The sequence below is a fragment of the Blennius ocellaris genome, assembly GCF_963422515.1.
Source record: "Blennius ocellaris genome assembly, chromosome: 11".
Taxonomy (NCBI): domain Eukaryota; kingdom Metazoa; phylum Chordata; class Actinopteri; order Blenniiformes; family Blenniidae; genus Blennius; species Blennius ocellaris.
Window position 1 is genome coordinate 13,633,107 of NC_137660.1, and position 14,628 is coordinate 13,647,734.

Here is a 14,628-nt window from a genome sequence, read left to right on the forward strand (position 1 = left end):
AAACTTGACAGTGAACTTCGACCCCACATGAAAATAGCTTCAGTATTATCCCCCCCCCCCCCCCCCCCCAACTGTCTCCGAGCTGACCTCAGCCTCAGAGTGATGTCCATCACACTGCAGATGTGAAGACAACCCTGGTAAACAGAGAATCCACCTGCTCTCTGGTCCACAGTGTCCACAACCCGAGGCTTCACTTCCGTTCACATTTCACAGAGAAACAAAGTCATTTGAGAAAAATGGCATTAAGTACAAAGAGCTGCAAGCACATCTTGAACAAGGAAGCGCCGCCCGAACATTTGGCTTCACTGCCTCCTGGTGGTCAAACAACCACAACCGAAAATAAAAACGGATTTCAATTCACATTCAAAGACTTGGCTGATGTTTCTAGTCCAGACTTGTCTCAACAGATGTGATGTTCCACATCAGGCCAGAGGAATGTTGAAGGACTTAAACCAATGTGCATGTAAGACAATCAGTATATAAATCCTCTGGTTTACAGACTATTTTAGTCATATTTGCACATCACCATCTGGATTCAAAATGACATCAAATATATGAACTGGAGCGCTTCGTTTGTAACATAGCAAGAGTGGCCAGTTGGATTGGAGTCCGCTACATACATGGACCTCAGGTAGTACTAGTAGTAGTATTACATCTACATGGCTGCTCACTGATACAGCAAGTCATTGCTAATTTCTAAGTTTTAACTGCTGCCACAAAAGGAATTCAAACCGGGGTCCCCCCCCTACTCCCGCCAAGTGATACCGAATGAAACTGAAAGAAGCCTTACGGATGAAATCATCCTACATTGAAGACATTTCTAATTAATGCAGTCTCCCAGAGACAGCTTTAGATTTTGGTTTGACATCAGAGCCTTGAAACGGCACAAACATGCAGCTCGTCTTAAAGTAACTTCTACAGCTGAATCAGTGCGTTAACAGTTAAATTTTAATGTTCGATCGTACTGCTTACATTTTGTTTAGTGTTCGAGGCAACCAGGGCATTTATTTTAAAAGTGACATGAGGTGTGCTTCAAAACTGCATGACAGACTCGTGGTCCCTCTGAGGGAGTTCACAAAAATACTTCTCTGGAAAACAATCATGGATGGAAACTGACATCTTTATAGGGATTGAACCAAAGCTTAATGTTAGAGCCTGGAACTGAGGAGGATTTACAAAATAAAACCAATGCACCTTATTTGAAGGAATTGTAATTCTCAAACATCAGTAAAGCCCTTTGGCTCATATAACCTAGATCAAAACTTGGCGTGGGGGTTTTTCTCCTGCACCGAATGGTGACGTTTCCACAGCTTTTGTCATGCCGTGCCGAACGAGCAGAGCTCTTCATTTACCCCAGACAAACAATGTTAACTGAACTCCATCCAGTAAGATACCCATTCAACACCGGTGTAATCTGAACACGCAAATCTAGAAGAATAAACACTTCATATTTGTGTTAATGCGAAATGAATCCCACTGAAACACCTGGCGACAGGTAAGCGAGCGCTGTATGGCGAAGGCTGTAGGAGAAGCCAATGAGCAGTGGAAACAGCAGCATGAACAGTATTCACCCAGTAAGATTCTGTTTGTAATAACTGTGTGTGTGCACGAGTGAGGCTCTATGTATATACTGGATGGCTTTGGAATGAGGTTAGATTACAACGACATTCGGAAAGATTGTCCAACTCAAAAGTATCACGTTGCATCTTTTTTCACCTCCGTCAAGATCCTCTTTGTCCAAATGATTTGCGAAAGCAACCACTGTAAACATCATCAATATGTACCCAATTCTTCCAAGAACTATTGTACACAGTGATCAACCCTTGAATAAAAGGGAAATGTCTGGTTCAGACCAAGTAACAAACTTTGATTGAAAAAAAAAACAAAAACAAAAAAACTGCAGAATATCTGGAATATCAGGGTTAAAGGAAGGTGAAATGTGGAATCGCGACCAAACGACCCACTACGCAGAGTGCAAAGGGATGACAAATTTGCAGCCAAAGGGAGAAAGGTATTTGATTCCCACTTCCTGGAAAACCTGGCGAGGAATACCGATGTCACAGAGGTACACCCTGCCAGCCCCCTCAGCCAGGGGGAGGGGGAGGCAGAGTGAGAGGGACCATTTGGCCTCCACGGCTTGACCCTGTCCACTAATGGGAGGGTCCAGGCTGAGGACTGGGGCTCTATTCTGGTTCGCCCAGTCGGCTGCAGCCCGGTACCACGGCTGATCCATCAGGAATGTGTTTTCATGGCAGTCGAGACAGTTAATGATTAAATCCACCGGGGTGTCTGGAAGGTCTGTGCGGTCAGAGAGAAAAGGATGAGACACCTCGAGGAAAACAAACGAGGCCAACGGCAAAACTGCACGAGGCATCAAAACAAGCTCACCTTTGATACTGGAGACCTGTTTGCCTCCAGTCTTGTTGAAGAGCGTGAGCTCGCTGGTCACAGAGTCGAGCATCTTGACAAAGTTTGGCAGAAACAAAACGACTTCGACTTCATGGTTGGCCAGGTGACGACCGCAGCTGATGCCCTGAGCTCCCTGAACATGAGGGCCACACAGCAGCGCCACCGTGGGATGCTGGTGTAAGTTTTTGGGAGTGAATCTAAAGGAAACACAAGACGGTTCAGCACGAAGCGGCACACAAACACCAACGGTTACATGTCTTGCTATGAAATCAATTAACCAATCAATCATATTAATGTAGACCAAAATAAATGTAGTGCAACGAGACGTCACTCAAGTGTACTGGGTTAAACAAGGACATCGCCCATATACAATAAAAACTTAAAATAGTAACGAAACAAGAAATCCAAAGTCGGTAGCACCACTCCATGCTGACCTGTTGGGACCTCCCAGCAGCGTCAGTGCCATCTGACTGGCGCAGACTCCCGTCATCTCAAGTCGTCGCTCCAGTGAGAGTCCGTGACGCTCGGCCACGGACAACAGACGCTTGTGTAGCTCATAGGGGATACTCGGTACAACCAGCCCAGAATCTGTAAGGATGAAAGAAACCGCCTTGAGAAACGTACTCTTGTCCGCACCGTCACTCGTGTCATTTAAAAAAAAAGGACAAACACCCACCAGTGCAGTATTCTTTGGCCCCGGGCTGAGGTACAGTAATCTGCCTGTACACGATGGGTTTGGCCTCCAGGATGTTCTCATCGTGACGGTAGCGTGAGGGCGTCTGCTCTTGGGGCGTCCCCCGTGACCTCGCGCCGTTACGGCGCTCCGATATGTCGATCTCTGAGAAAACTGCCGCTTTGTCGAAAAGAGCCAAATTCCCTTCAAAGTCAAAGTCTGTATCCAGGCCGTCGTCCACGCCGTCTCCAAAACACTCGTCGTCTCTGTGCTTCATCTGACCGTTCTTGACCCCGTTCTTCTTCGGCGTCACCTGGTTTGCGCCGCGACTGCTCGACGACCCTGATGGGAAAGTAAATACATCCGTTGAGAAGAAATATCTTATTTATAATTTCTTCGCGGCCCGCATCAAAAACGGACTTACAGGAATTGTGTCTCCTGCGAAATCCTTTAGGCTGGCCCGGCACATCCAGGTGTCGCTCCCCGTAACTTTTTGAGCAGTGCTGTGGAGAGTTCACCTTCTCCACTGATCGGGGGTCACCCTTCGGGACGGCAAGTGGAGCACTGCTCGTCTTTGAAGACGACGTTGTGGTAGGCCTAATGCTGCCATTTCTTATATCCAAAATCTTGAGTTCCTTTATGTCAATGGCACTGCAGATGAGAAAGGTAAACATCAGCCGGCGGTTTTTCCAACCAAGGAGAAAAAAAAGAAAAAAAAAGGAAAGCTCACAAATCCTGCGAGTTCCCATACAAAAGGGGAGGAAGAGAGTTTGGTCCGTTTTTTATTGATTCCTTGTAACTTTCTTCTTTAAACTGCTGAATTAGGGCAGGAGAAGGGTGTACAGCTCCAATGCCACTTCTGACCCGATTATCTACCCTGTTAACATTTTAACTCAACCCCTCTCTACTTTGTACTCTTCCCTCAGTACTTATTTCAAACACTACTGTCCTTCTATTCCAAATAATCTAAATTATTGGGGTTTTCATGATCACCGAGTTATTTTTTTTGATAATCAACTCAATTTATTCCAAGCAGGTTGCTCTGCAGAGTTGTAATGTTGAGCATCTCGTCTGTTCAGCAGAGCTAAACATTGCAGCTCATATGAGCAGCAGGCCAAAGGGCACTTTTTCATTATAAAAAAGTAATGCAATACATGCGCTTCAGCCTGAAGCTGTACATGAGGACCAAATGTGACAAAGAGACAGTGTGACAAAACTACAACAATTGTCGATAAGGGAGGACGCATAGAGCCAGATGCTGCCATTTGCCACAAATGGTTCATTTTTGCTATAAAGAGCAATGGTGACCTCGTCTCTTCTCACTCTGGGAAAACTTTCTAAAGTTTCAAATGTTTAGGATTGTTCATGTTTGACACGTAAATCTTAGATGTATTTAGATCCAAGAACACTGAAAGCTGTTAAGAAGTAAGGTTTTGCAGTAAACGCCTGGCAATTGGGAAAACTGCACTCAGTTTTCTGAATTAATTCACACCAAACGTGCACAATGAGCCCTAACGAAAGGGAGTCAATACGTGCAGTGTGAGGAGCAACTTTACCTGAATGTGACCTCGGGAACAGGACACTTGACTCCGTTGTGGAAAGGCTGTTTCAAGGAGATGGTTTGGCTGCTCTGGTCCACAGAAGACACTTCTCCTTGATAGACTCCCAACGACGGCCCACAGTTAATTGACACCAAACTGCCCACCCAATCCGCGGCCATATCTGCACCGTGAGAAACACAAGGATGATTGGCCCAGACTGCTTTTTAATCAGCGAAATCGAAATCCAAAAGTAAAACTTTTAGCTGTACTTCATCAGAGAGGTCCAACACTCGCGTGAACGACAGTTAGCGTTAGCATCGAGCTAAAGCTACCACCTGGGCCTAACTACAAGACGATTAAAGTTCTACAAGTGTTGTACCTTTTCGGAATCAATGTGATGCGGAGCTTAGCGGAGGACACAAGTGCATTCACTTCAGTAGAAGAAACAGAATAATGAGAAAACAGCACTGTTCTTCTCGTGTTAGCCTGTTAGCTTGATAGCTTTTGAATGGCACCGAAGCTTCCGCCGCTTCCGGTCTCCTGCTTTTCAAAATAAAAAGCTGCACCGTTGATTCAAACACGTGCAGGTTGTTATTGTTTTGTTTTTAATAATAAAGACGTTTCAAATGAATATTTCTGGATCCAATTTACCAGGAAAATAGGGGTATTGTTACTCTTGTGATTGTGGTCGATTTACAACTTGTGTGAAGGAATACAGTGAAAACATTTTAATTCTTTGCGGAATCATAAATGCATGTATGTATTTCTATGACAGAAAAGTTCTTGAAAAACATGATGTATCCAACACTTCTGACCAATGAAGCAGTGCTCCCAAATAATACTTTGAGCTTATACAAAGAAATATCTTTGGGGTTAGTCAGCATCATGCAAAATGTCACACCGTTCTGTGGAATACGAGCATCATCATGGACACTTCATCATGTGGATACTCCCCAGAACAAAGTAACCACCTGTTCTAAAAAAATATTCACATCAATAATAATAATAATGACTTGGATTCATATAGTGCTTTTTTCAAGCTGACTCAAAACGAGTACAGAGACCATAATTCATTCACACCAGTCACATCGGTGTATATATATATATATATTTATTTATTTTTTGTGTCTCATATATATATATATGAGACACAAAATTAATCAGAGGAAAGCTATGTGTATCATAAGTTCTGTTTGGAGGATGTTCTTAACAACTCATCAACAAACAAACCAGTCAGCAGGCTGAGTGAGATCATGTGGAGACTATCCCAGGAGTGTCGGCTATGACACACTCACACAAGTGCATCCTGTGTGCGAAGGCTACCATGGATACACAAGTCAAGGACTGTATGCTGACAAGCTTGTAATCAAAGCTGTATGAGGCTCACAAACATAGCAGCAGGGAACTGTCACAGGACAGGGGGGCTTTCCTGCAGCAAGGTACCGTAAGAGAAATACTTTATTTTATTGCAGATAAATAATCTATTTCACTGTAGTGCAATTTAAGCAGATAGCCTTATGTTTGGGAGCAGCTAATGATGCAGAAAATTAATCATAGTCACAATCTAATCACGCCTTAGTGACAAAACTAGGTGTTGACCATCAAGGAAGCTGAGGAAATATGGAAACACGCGGCTCAGGAATAGCCTCACACCTCCAGCTGCCACCTTAGTGTTGAAATCTATTCGGGACACTTGAACGAATGTAGACAGAGAAGAACAGAAGCTTCTCCCAAACAGAGGAAGGTTATACCAGGGACTCTTCAGGATGTTCAGCTCTTCATACAGAAGTTCCAGTCGGTTTCCTTCTGTGGATCTTGATATGTGGGACACAAATTCTTGCTTTTCAGCCCAGGTAACAGTGTTTGTTTTTCCTTTCTTTTTGTAGAACTTTATCCAACTAATGGTAGTCATTTAAATTTTTTGTTCTTCATAGACCTCAGCATGGTGTGGGATGGCAGCTGCCTCTGGATCAGGGTTTCTATCCACAGTCAGCTCAAAGTAAGATGTTTTTTTTATTTATTACATGAGATAGAAATATTCATAAAAAAATAAAAAAATAAACAGCAGTGTATTTGATTTGTCTGTTTCCTCTTTGGCAGCTCTGGGGGATTTGGACTTAATGACCCAGGTCTAAGGAGGTGGCAGTCATTGTCCCATTTAGAACCGGAGCACCCGGCACGGCCGTTTCACCCACCAGGGGCAGAACTCAGGGCTGCACGGGGTGAAAGTAGCTTTCGGCAAGCAGAGGTGATGCAGTGGTTGCAGGATGCTCGTGAGGAGGTCGACACCCATTTGGACCAGCTGAAGACAAGAAACAGGCAGCTGAGCTACAACATGAGCAGTGCACAGCTGATTGACATGAAACATAAAGTAAGAAGTTTCAAATTTAGCTACGGACAGTTCTTTCTTTCTTTTTTTTAATCTTTTACAGAGGTGCCAAAATGAGGAAAAGGGCTACCTTCTAAATTGAATGAGTGAAAATGACAAATGATGTTTGTAGTCCTGCAGTCATGTAAGTGGAGATAGTGTCACAGTGGTGGACATCTCTAGCCTTCTATATTCTGATAAAGCTGTCCTCGCCACCTGGTTGGTCCACTGTGAGAAACAAAGACCTTCATAAGGCCTTTATCAGATCCCCTCAAGTTCATCTAACTGAAGCAGCAATATGGTTGGTTACTCTGGTGTACTCTGCCTCCACCCAGCTGGGATCAACCCTGGGCAGGATAAAACAATGTAGAAGTTACTAGTCCTCTGAAGAGTCTGTTTCAATAAGAAGTATTGCAAAAAAACCAACTAATTGATGTTAAATAAGATGTTAAATTAGTGAGTTACAAAAACAAAAAAAGAAGTCTTTCATTTTTTGGTTTGTGTAGATTCTCATTTTTACCTATTTTGTTCACTGGTTGGTTTTCCTGTGTTTGGAGGGGGCAATAGGTATCTCAGTTTGGCACAGCATCCTCTCACCCTGCATTATTGTGTCTCAGCAGCTGTCAGAAGCGAGGAGAGCTCTTGAGCGTCAGAAGGAGGCAACTCATTTATCCCAATATGAAAAAGGCCAACGCCATGGAGAGCTCCGTGAAAAGTAGGTCTGGAAAAGAGAGACAATTTGAATGGTTAAAGAAAGAAGGGAAATTCGTCATGTGCTCTTCCTTCACAAGGGTTCACAAGTTTGAGAAGGACCTGTTTGAAATGAGGTCTGGCTTGGACAGAGGCAACAGTCTCCTTCCAGAGAAAAGTCTTGGGTTGGACAACAAAACATCTCAAGTGAGTCAAGAAGATGTTGACAAGCAGGTGTGCATGTTCTAAGAAAAGAGATTTGCATATGAAATAATACCTTTTTTTTTCCAAGAGTTGATTTTTTTTTTTTTAATGGAACTGATGGCTTTGAATGCAGGAGAAGCAGAAGGTTGAAACAGAGATGTACAAGCTCAGAGAGGCTCTGAGAGAGGCTGAGGAGAGGGCAAGGACACAAGAAGAAGAGCGAAACAAGGCACTGCAGAAACTCCAGACTTGTCAAGAGGTTAGTTTGAAAACACAAGGGGTTAAATCAAAGCCTGAACGACACGGTATAAATATTTCCACAACTGATGTGTTTTTTTTTTCTGTTCATGTAGACACAAATTACACTGATGAATCAAATAGAGGAACTGAATGAGAGGCAGAGCCACGTCGTACAGAACTACTCTGAAGTGCAAGAACAGCTGAGTGAAGCAAACAACAAGATCAGCCAGGCCTGCCTGGTCAGTCACCCTTGTTGCATTTAATACTACATAAAATAGCCACAAAGTGAAGAAAACTATTACCTGTTTGTTGATATTATTTTAGGTGTTTATTTAGTTGGTGTTAATTCGTTTTAACTGCATGATTTGTACTAATAATTATAGATTAGATTTTTTTAATTGTGAATTTTCATCTAGAGTACCGTACGCAAGCTACATCTGGGGTTTGATATGATACTTTTTCCAAGCATGACTGTTTATGTTAAAATTTAAAAAAAAAGAGAGAGAGAGAAAAGAATAGAAAAGGAGTTATTACAAAGGAAATATAATTTTAATTGATGGAGCTCTTATTGATTAGTTTAAGAGTGAGATACATAGAACTGAATTTATTGTTCATGTAATGCAAAAACTAAAATTATGAAATAACTTTCAGTTCAATCCCTGTTTATATAAATACAGGTGAAACCACCTGGTCCACAGATATATATATATATATTTTACAATACTTTCAGACTCTAAAGTCCAGTGTTGTTTGAGTCATATTTAAAATCATGTGATATATATTTCCATTAATGTAATTATTTTATCTTAATCCTTGAACATCGTTATCCTTAATCTCCTCAGGAAAAAGCTATGTTATCGACTCAAGGGTTAAAGTTGGAGGACAATGTTAAAGACCTAAAGGTTGAACTTTCGAAGGCCTTGTCTGCTAAAGATCTCCTCATCCAGGTATATTATAGTATCTTTACCTATATTGCCAGTCTGAAAAACAAAATACAAAATTAGAGTATTTGTTTCATGTGTGGATGTATAAGAAAAAAACAATTCTTCAGAAGCCAGATTCTGTTCAAATGACATCAGATACAAAGACTGTTAGTGAAGCTGTAAGTTTGTGGTATTAAGCATGTGGTTATTTCCTCTCCTTCTTTCTTCCTTTGTGCAATTGCCTTCAAAGATCTGTACTGTGCCTTTTATCCAGGAGAATGAAAAGCTGAGAGAGGAGCTGGAAATGATCAGGCAGAATCTAGAGATATCACAAAGTCAGCTCGAGGAATTTAAAGAAGAGAGGATCGTGCACACAAAGCAAATCACAGATTTGGAGGCTCGGTGTTCTCGGCTGATCGGAGAGAAAGAGGAGCTCCTCGGTGAAACAAATGAAGGTAAAGACAAAGGGTCATCGGAGATGAAGGACAAGTGCAGCCAGCACAGGTGAGATGTCAACAAGGCATGCTTTTCTGTCATCAGTGATGTGATACAACACCATTATACACCATCAAAACATTGTGCCTCTTTTCATTTTCAGTAAATCTGTCAAATTGTTGGAATCAGAAAACCAAACACTGCGGGATCAGTGTATGTGTTTGCAGAAGGAGATCCTGGAAAAGGAGAAGGTGATGCACCTGCAGGAGGAGGATTATCAGAAACAAGATTCAGAGAGAGTTCGTACCATTGAGGAGCTGAGAGCCATGACGTCCCACTGGACTGAGAAATGGCAAAAGGTCGCTTTGACTCTCCAGTCCACACAAGAAGAGTTGGTCAAATATAAGAAGAGTGACTCCAGAAATGAAGTAAGTCTCTTTTTTTTTTTACCACTTCTTAAAGTCCACCTACTGACAAGTTTCAAAAGATACTTGTCTTGCTGATACACATTCTGACAAACATTATATTCATTAAACTACTCAAGAAGTATTCTAAATAATTTTTGGTTGCACAGAATGAGCAACAATAACAAATATATTCTTGCCAAAGAAATGTTAGAAGCCAGTAGACTAATTAATCAATTGCAATCATAATCAATCAATACCACATATTGAATCTTTATATTGTTTATAGTAGGGAAATAATAAATTACATACAATCCAAAGTCAGTGCATCAGAATATTTTTATTTTACTTTCGGGAAAGGATCAGTTAGCAATTCAATTTAATTATTTTTGTTTTGTTTTGGTTTCCCGTCCTACTGCCCAAGGAGGATGGGAAATCAGACAAACTCATCAGACAACAAACCAACCCGCATACTGCACAACACCAAGTTTCATTCCCTTCGGTCAACGATTCCTGCAAGACGGAACAGGTCTGGCTGGTCAAACCATACATGTGTCCCATACAGAAAGACTCCGACTCCCTGCTGCGCGTTGAGCTGGATGCTTGCAAACAGGCGCTGGAGCTGGAAAGGAGCAGGAGCCAGACACTGCTTCTCAGATACACAGCCAAAGGTAAATGTGACCATGCCTCTCAGCACAAAACTCGTCCTCGTGAGGATACAGCAGGATTCCCAACCTTTGGAACTTTTATCCTTCTGAACACCAGGGGGCGTTAAAAAAAAAAGAAAACAGTGGCCTTTTGTTTGCAGGTGATGGAGAGGTACAGGCTCAGGACAAACAGACCGAGACAGAGTGAGTGGATTTTAATTTTCAAAAATGCAATATCAGGGAATGCCCAAAATTTAATTCTGTGATCTCCCTCTTCATCATCTTCATCCTCATCATTGTCTGTGTTTATCAGCTTATCAGAATCCTCTTTGTTAGGGGAGCCGCCATTAGACTGCCACCAAAACAAATCCCCTCAGGTAACTCCACTTCCCTCCCACCCAGAGTTGAACTTCTGAACTCTTGATATAACAGAGGAAATATCACCACACTATCATGTATTACATAGTTTGCTCACAATGTGGAAGAGAAAACATTCTCCTACATAACAAGTTGACATTTATTGTTGATAGAGGTGCGCACAGAGCAGAGATGTATTAAAGGCTGAAACAAATGCTTATATAAAGAGCTTTCTCTTGATGACCGTCCATCATATGTTTTACATTTTATGGACAAAATATTAATTTGCTCTCTGATGGATCTCATCCACTCACAGGTGCTATGATAAAGAAATGAACAGTGTCATTCCATTTACCAACTAGTTATCTTATTATTATTATTGTTGATCAGTATATTCACCCAGAAAAACAGTTTTTATCTCCTTATCTCATCTTGTTTTTCCTTGAAACCTACGAGACAGGTCTCTCAAGACGATCAAGATGATGGAATCCATCAAGCAGACATATTGAGTGCTGATACACTGAGAGTCCAGCTGGATGGTACGAACGTGTCAGTATGTGTCAACGATCTCGAGACAGTTTTGCTCATTCATCTCTGTAACAATTTTTCCCCCCTGTTTTGTTTTCAGAGAGCCGGAGGAAGGTGAACCAGCTGCAGCAGGAGAAAATGTTGGCAGTCCAGAAGCTTCAAATGCTGAGGGAGCTCTTCCTGGTAAAGTTCTAGATATTCTTCACGCTGGCCTCCTGTGTGGGTGAATGCAATGGCTGACACACTGCTGGTCACCAGGTTAAAGATGAGAAACCATCCATTGAAGACAAGGACAAAACCGCTTGTCCAGTGAATCTCGATACTGACCTGCAAAGGAGAATGGTCACTGAGCAGGTATACTTAAAACCATTATTTTATTTCACTCTGTGTTTGTTGATACCACTGATGTTTTTTTTAGTTTTTTTTTTAACTAATTACAATAATAGTTCAATAGTTAAGCCAATATGTTTTATATGACTTTTTCATTCCATGCGGTGGATGAGACTTTCAACAGTATATTCATGGTGAATAATGACAAACAATAATGGTTTAGTGGAGGATTCTGTTCAGAATCTCATGCTCTGCTGGATAAATCTTAATTACAACCTCCCTTTGTGAACAACAGAGAGACTCAGCTGCATCTTTGAAACAAATAAATGTGATACGCAGCATGTGATTGACTGTCATTATCTATTTATTAACAACGTATTTGAGGGCATCGCTGATTGCAGCTTCCAGCTAAATACTCTAGTCATAATTAGAAATTCATAAAGGTTTCAGTGTGGCCTGTCTTGTTGTATCAGATGTACATGTCTGTAAATCTGTTGCATTGTTGTTTGATTGTAGTTGAAGAGTTTGTTTAAAAAGAGAGAAGAAACGGAGGCAGGAAAATCCAACAAAGTAGCAGCGGGTACGGCTGGAGCGTCCTCCCCTCAGGACTGGACTCCCTCCTCCAAAAATGTCTGGGTAAAAAAAGCTTCAGCGAATTAGAAACAAATGAAAACATAAATATAAAACCTTGATGGACAAACACTGACATCTAGAGCGTTTTCTCTCAGGTTGCTGTGGACAGGAGAAACTGGCTGCCAGGTTCATGCCTGATGCCAGTTTTTGAAGAGGATGAGGAAAACGATGAAGAGGGAGAATCAGCTGCTTCCAACAATCTCCACTCCCAAAGACAGCAGGTTAGAAATGTTTCACTTGCACAGAAACCCAAATCAGTGTATAAAGTGAATGTCAGGACTGAAATGTGAGCAATACTTCCATTTGCCCAAATGGATCTGATTCAAATAAAACATTAGCATTCTAACTGTGGCACACAGGCTGCATCATGGAATACAGAAGGCTACTGTTATTACATTACACACACACACACACACACACACACACACACACACACACACACACACACACACACACACACACACACACACACACACACACACACACACACACACACACACGCACAGAGACAGCGCTAATCCCAGCTTCAGCTTTAATCAAAGAGCATCCAGTGCATGGGGAGGGGTGTCAGTCTGGCTGCTTAATTCTATGTGAAACGCATTTCAGCTATAATCTCGAATATGACTCTTTCTACTTGGCAAATAATCGGATGTGAAGCTGAGGAGTGCGCCGCTTGGCTGAGCACATCTGACTCAACCATAAGAGGATAGGAACGAGTTACAGTATGTCATTGTCTCGTACTGGAAGGTCTGTTACTCTACGATGGGATGACAACAGAAAACCAGAAGCTATCAATATATACTACTCAAGTGGTATTTATGGGGTCTTTGAATCTAATATGAAGGTTCTTGTTTTTTTTCCCTATTTTGGCCAGTAAAATGGGCCATTAAGACATTTTGATGACAAAGAACAAAGCCATGACTTTGGCCACCTCACAATGGTACACCCAACTTCTCACCCAGTCTCAGATGGTATCAAAGCAAACTCCCTAAAGCCCCAGTCTGAATAAATTAGGTTTTGCAGGGTTGATGGATTAACCTATTGTAGCATTTTAAAGGCATTTGTAAGCTAAATCACATTTAGAAAAGCATTTTATGTAGTACTGTAAATCAAATCTTAAACTGTTTTATTTTCTACCAGATGTCAGCTCTGACTGCAGAAATCTGTGAACTGAAGGAAAAAAATCCCAACTTGCAGCAAGGTGAAAATTTGCTTGCGTTAGTGAAGTCTGTAGTGTAGAAATGCGTGCGCTGTGGACAGTGTTGTGTCTGTCATTTTTGGGACTATTTCTGTATTCATGTGTTTCAAACAGAGGCTTTTCCACAAATGTAATGATTAAAAGGACAAACAGAAATGGAAACTATTATTCAAATATGTGTCTTTGAAAGGGAACCTCATGCTTTTAGCAGCAATAAAAAAAGATCCGATTTTCAACAGAAAGGGGGATATAAACAATCGGTTCACTTCTTGATTTTCACCCATGCACATGTTGTGACCTGTTAATTAAAAATACAAAAATGGAACCACATTATTACTGAAAGGAACTTCTATTAACCAATAACTTTATTCAACATCTAGAATAACGGAAAAGTCCCTGGTTTTAATTAATGTGTATCCTCTTTTGAATGTTATTCTTCAAAGTTTGATACACTGTATAATGTTAGAGGGATATCACCCTTGCTCTAATTCTATATTTCCTTTTTGTCTTCCAAAGAAGTCTTAAGATTTAAGCAGCCAATCCAGTCTTCTTATTGTTTGGATGAATGTGACCTGCAGAGGATGAAGACGCCTGCCCTCTGCCCTGATGGGATATTCAAGGCTGAGCTTGTAGATATCTGTAGTCCCGATGAAGAGGAAGAGGAAGCAGAGGTGCAGTAGATTTTGTTGTTAGGATTCTTACTTTGTACAGTTCGGCCGACTGGATCTTTCAATCGATCATTATGGGAAGTTGCCCATGTCAGTTGTGAGCCTGTTATTTTGGAGCATTCTGCATCTATTTATAATTTTGAATGACTAATTCAGTGATTAATGCTTTTTGCTGCAAGTGAAAAACACATCATCTAGAATTTGATGTTTATTCTACAAAAAAAAGAAATGAATAAACATTATTGTGAAACTTCAGCCAATATATTGTGTTTTATTTATGACAAAATACAGCTGCCTACATAATGTTGAATGGACATTGCATACATCCAGAGATATTGTGAATCTCTCTTTAAAGAACTGTGACATTACTTTAGTCCATG

At 41.3% G+C, this 14,628-nt stretch overlaps 2 protein-coding genes across 5 annotated transcripts; one reads left to right on the top strand and one right to left on the bottom strand.

Moving 5' to 3' along the window:
• Window positions 1-1,963: 1,963 nt before the first annotated feature.
• edc3 (enhancer of mRNA decapping 3 homolog) lies at window positions 1,964-5,114 on the bottom strand (the record flags this gene model as incomplete). Its single annotated transcript, XM_080504291.1, has 7 exons — window positions 5,003-5,114; window positions 4,639-4,804; window positions 3,507-3,733; window positions 3,086-3,424; window positions 2,844-2,997; window positions 2,389-2,606; window positions 1,964-2,298 (listed from the first exon to the last, which is right to left on the bottom strand). The coding sequence occupies exons 2-7, from the start codon at window positions 4,800-4,802 to the stop codon at window positions 1,964-1,966; spliced, it is 1,437 nt and encodes a 478-aa protein (XP_080360417.1). The 5' UTR covers window positions 4,803-4,804; window positions 5,003-5,114.
• A 1,235-nt stretch (window positions 5,115-6,349) lies between these two features.
• LOC308136158 (uncharacterized protein) lies at window positions 6,350-14,273 on the top strand. Of its 4 annotated transcripts, none has more exons than XM_080504390.1 (19): window positions 6,350-6,476; window positions 6,558-6,622; window positions 6,724-6,994; window positions 7,609-7,706; window positions 7,783-7,915; window positions 8,019-8,144; window positions 8,239-8,364; window positions 9,323-9,552; window positions 9,647-9,911; window positions 10,453-10,558; window positions 10,696-10,738; window positions 10,848-10,911; window positions 11,352-11,430; window positions 11,520-11,602; window positions 11,678-11,773; window positions 12,266-12,385; window positions 12,478-12,603; window positions 13,523-13,583; window positions 14,097-14,273. In XM_080504390.1, the coding sequence occupies exons 1-19, from the start codon at window positions 6,390-6,392 to the stop codon at window positions 14,258-14,260; spliced, it is 2,343 nt and encodes a 780-aa protein (XP_080360516.1). In that variant the 5' UTR covers window positions 6,350-6,389; the 3' UTR covers window positions 14,261-14,273. The 4 variants fall into 4 exon arrangements, with proteins under 4 accessions (XP_080360516.1, XP_080360517.1, XP_080360519.1 ...); XM_080504391.1 differs by having other exon boundaries at window positions 14,100-14,273; XM_080504393.1 differs by having other exon boundaries at window positions 7,783-7,888.
• Window positions 14,274-14,628: the final 355 nt, after the last annotated feature.

Bases quoted from the DNA above. Each gene is read 5' to 3' on its own strand.
- LOC308136158 (XM_080504390.1), top strand. From the start codon at position 6,390: ATGTTCAGCTCTTCATACAGAAGTTCCAGTCGGTTTCCTTCTGTGGAT. The intron at 10,559-10,695 runs GTAAATGTGACC...TTTTGTTTGCAG, and splicing joins TCTCAGATACACAGCCAAAG to GTGATGGAGAGGTACAGGCT. The intron at 12,604-13,522 runs GTTAGAAATGTT...ATTTTCTACCAG, and splicing joins TCCACTCCCAAAGACAGCAG to ATGTCAGCTCTGACTGCAGA.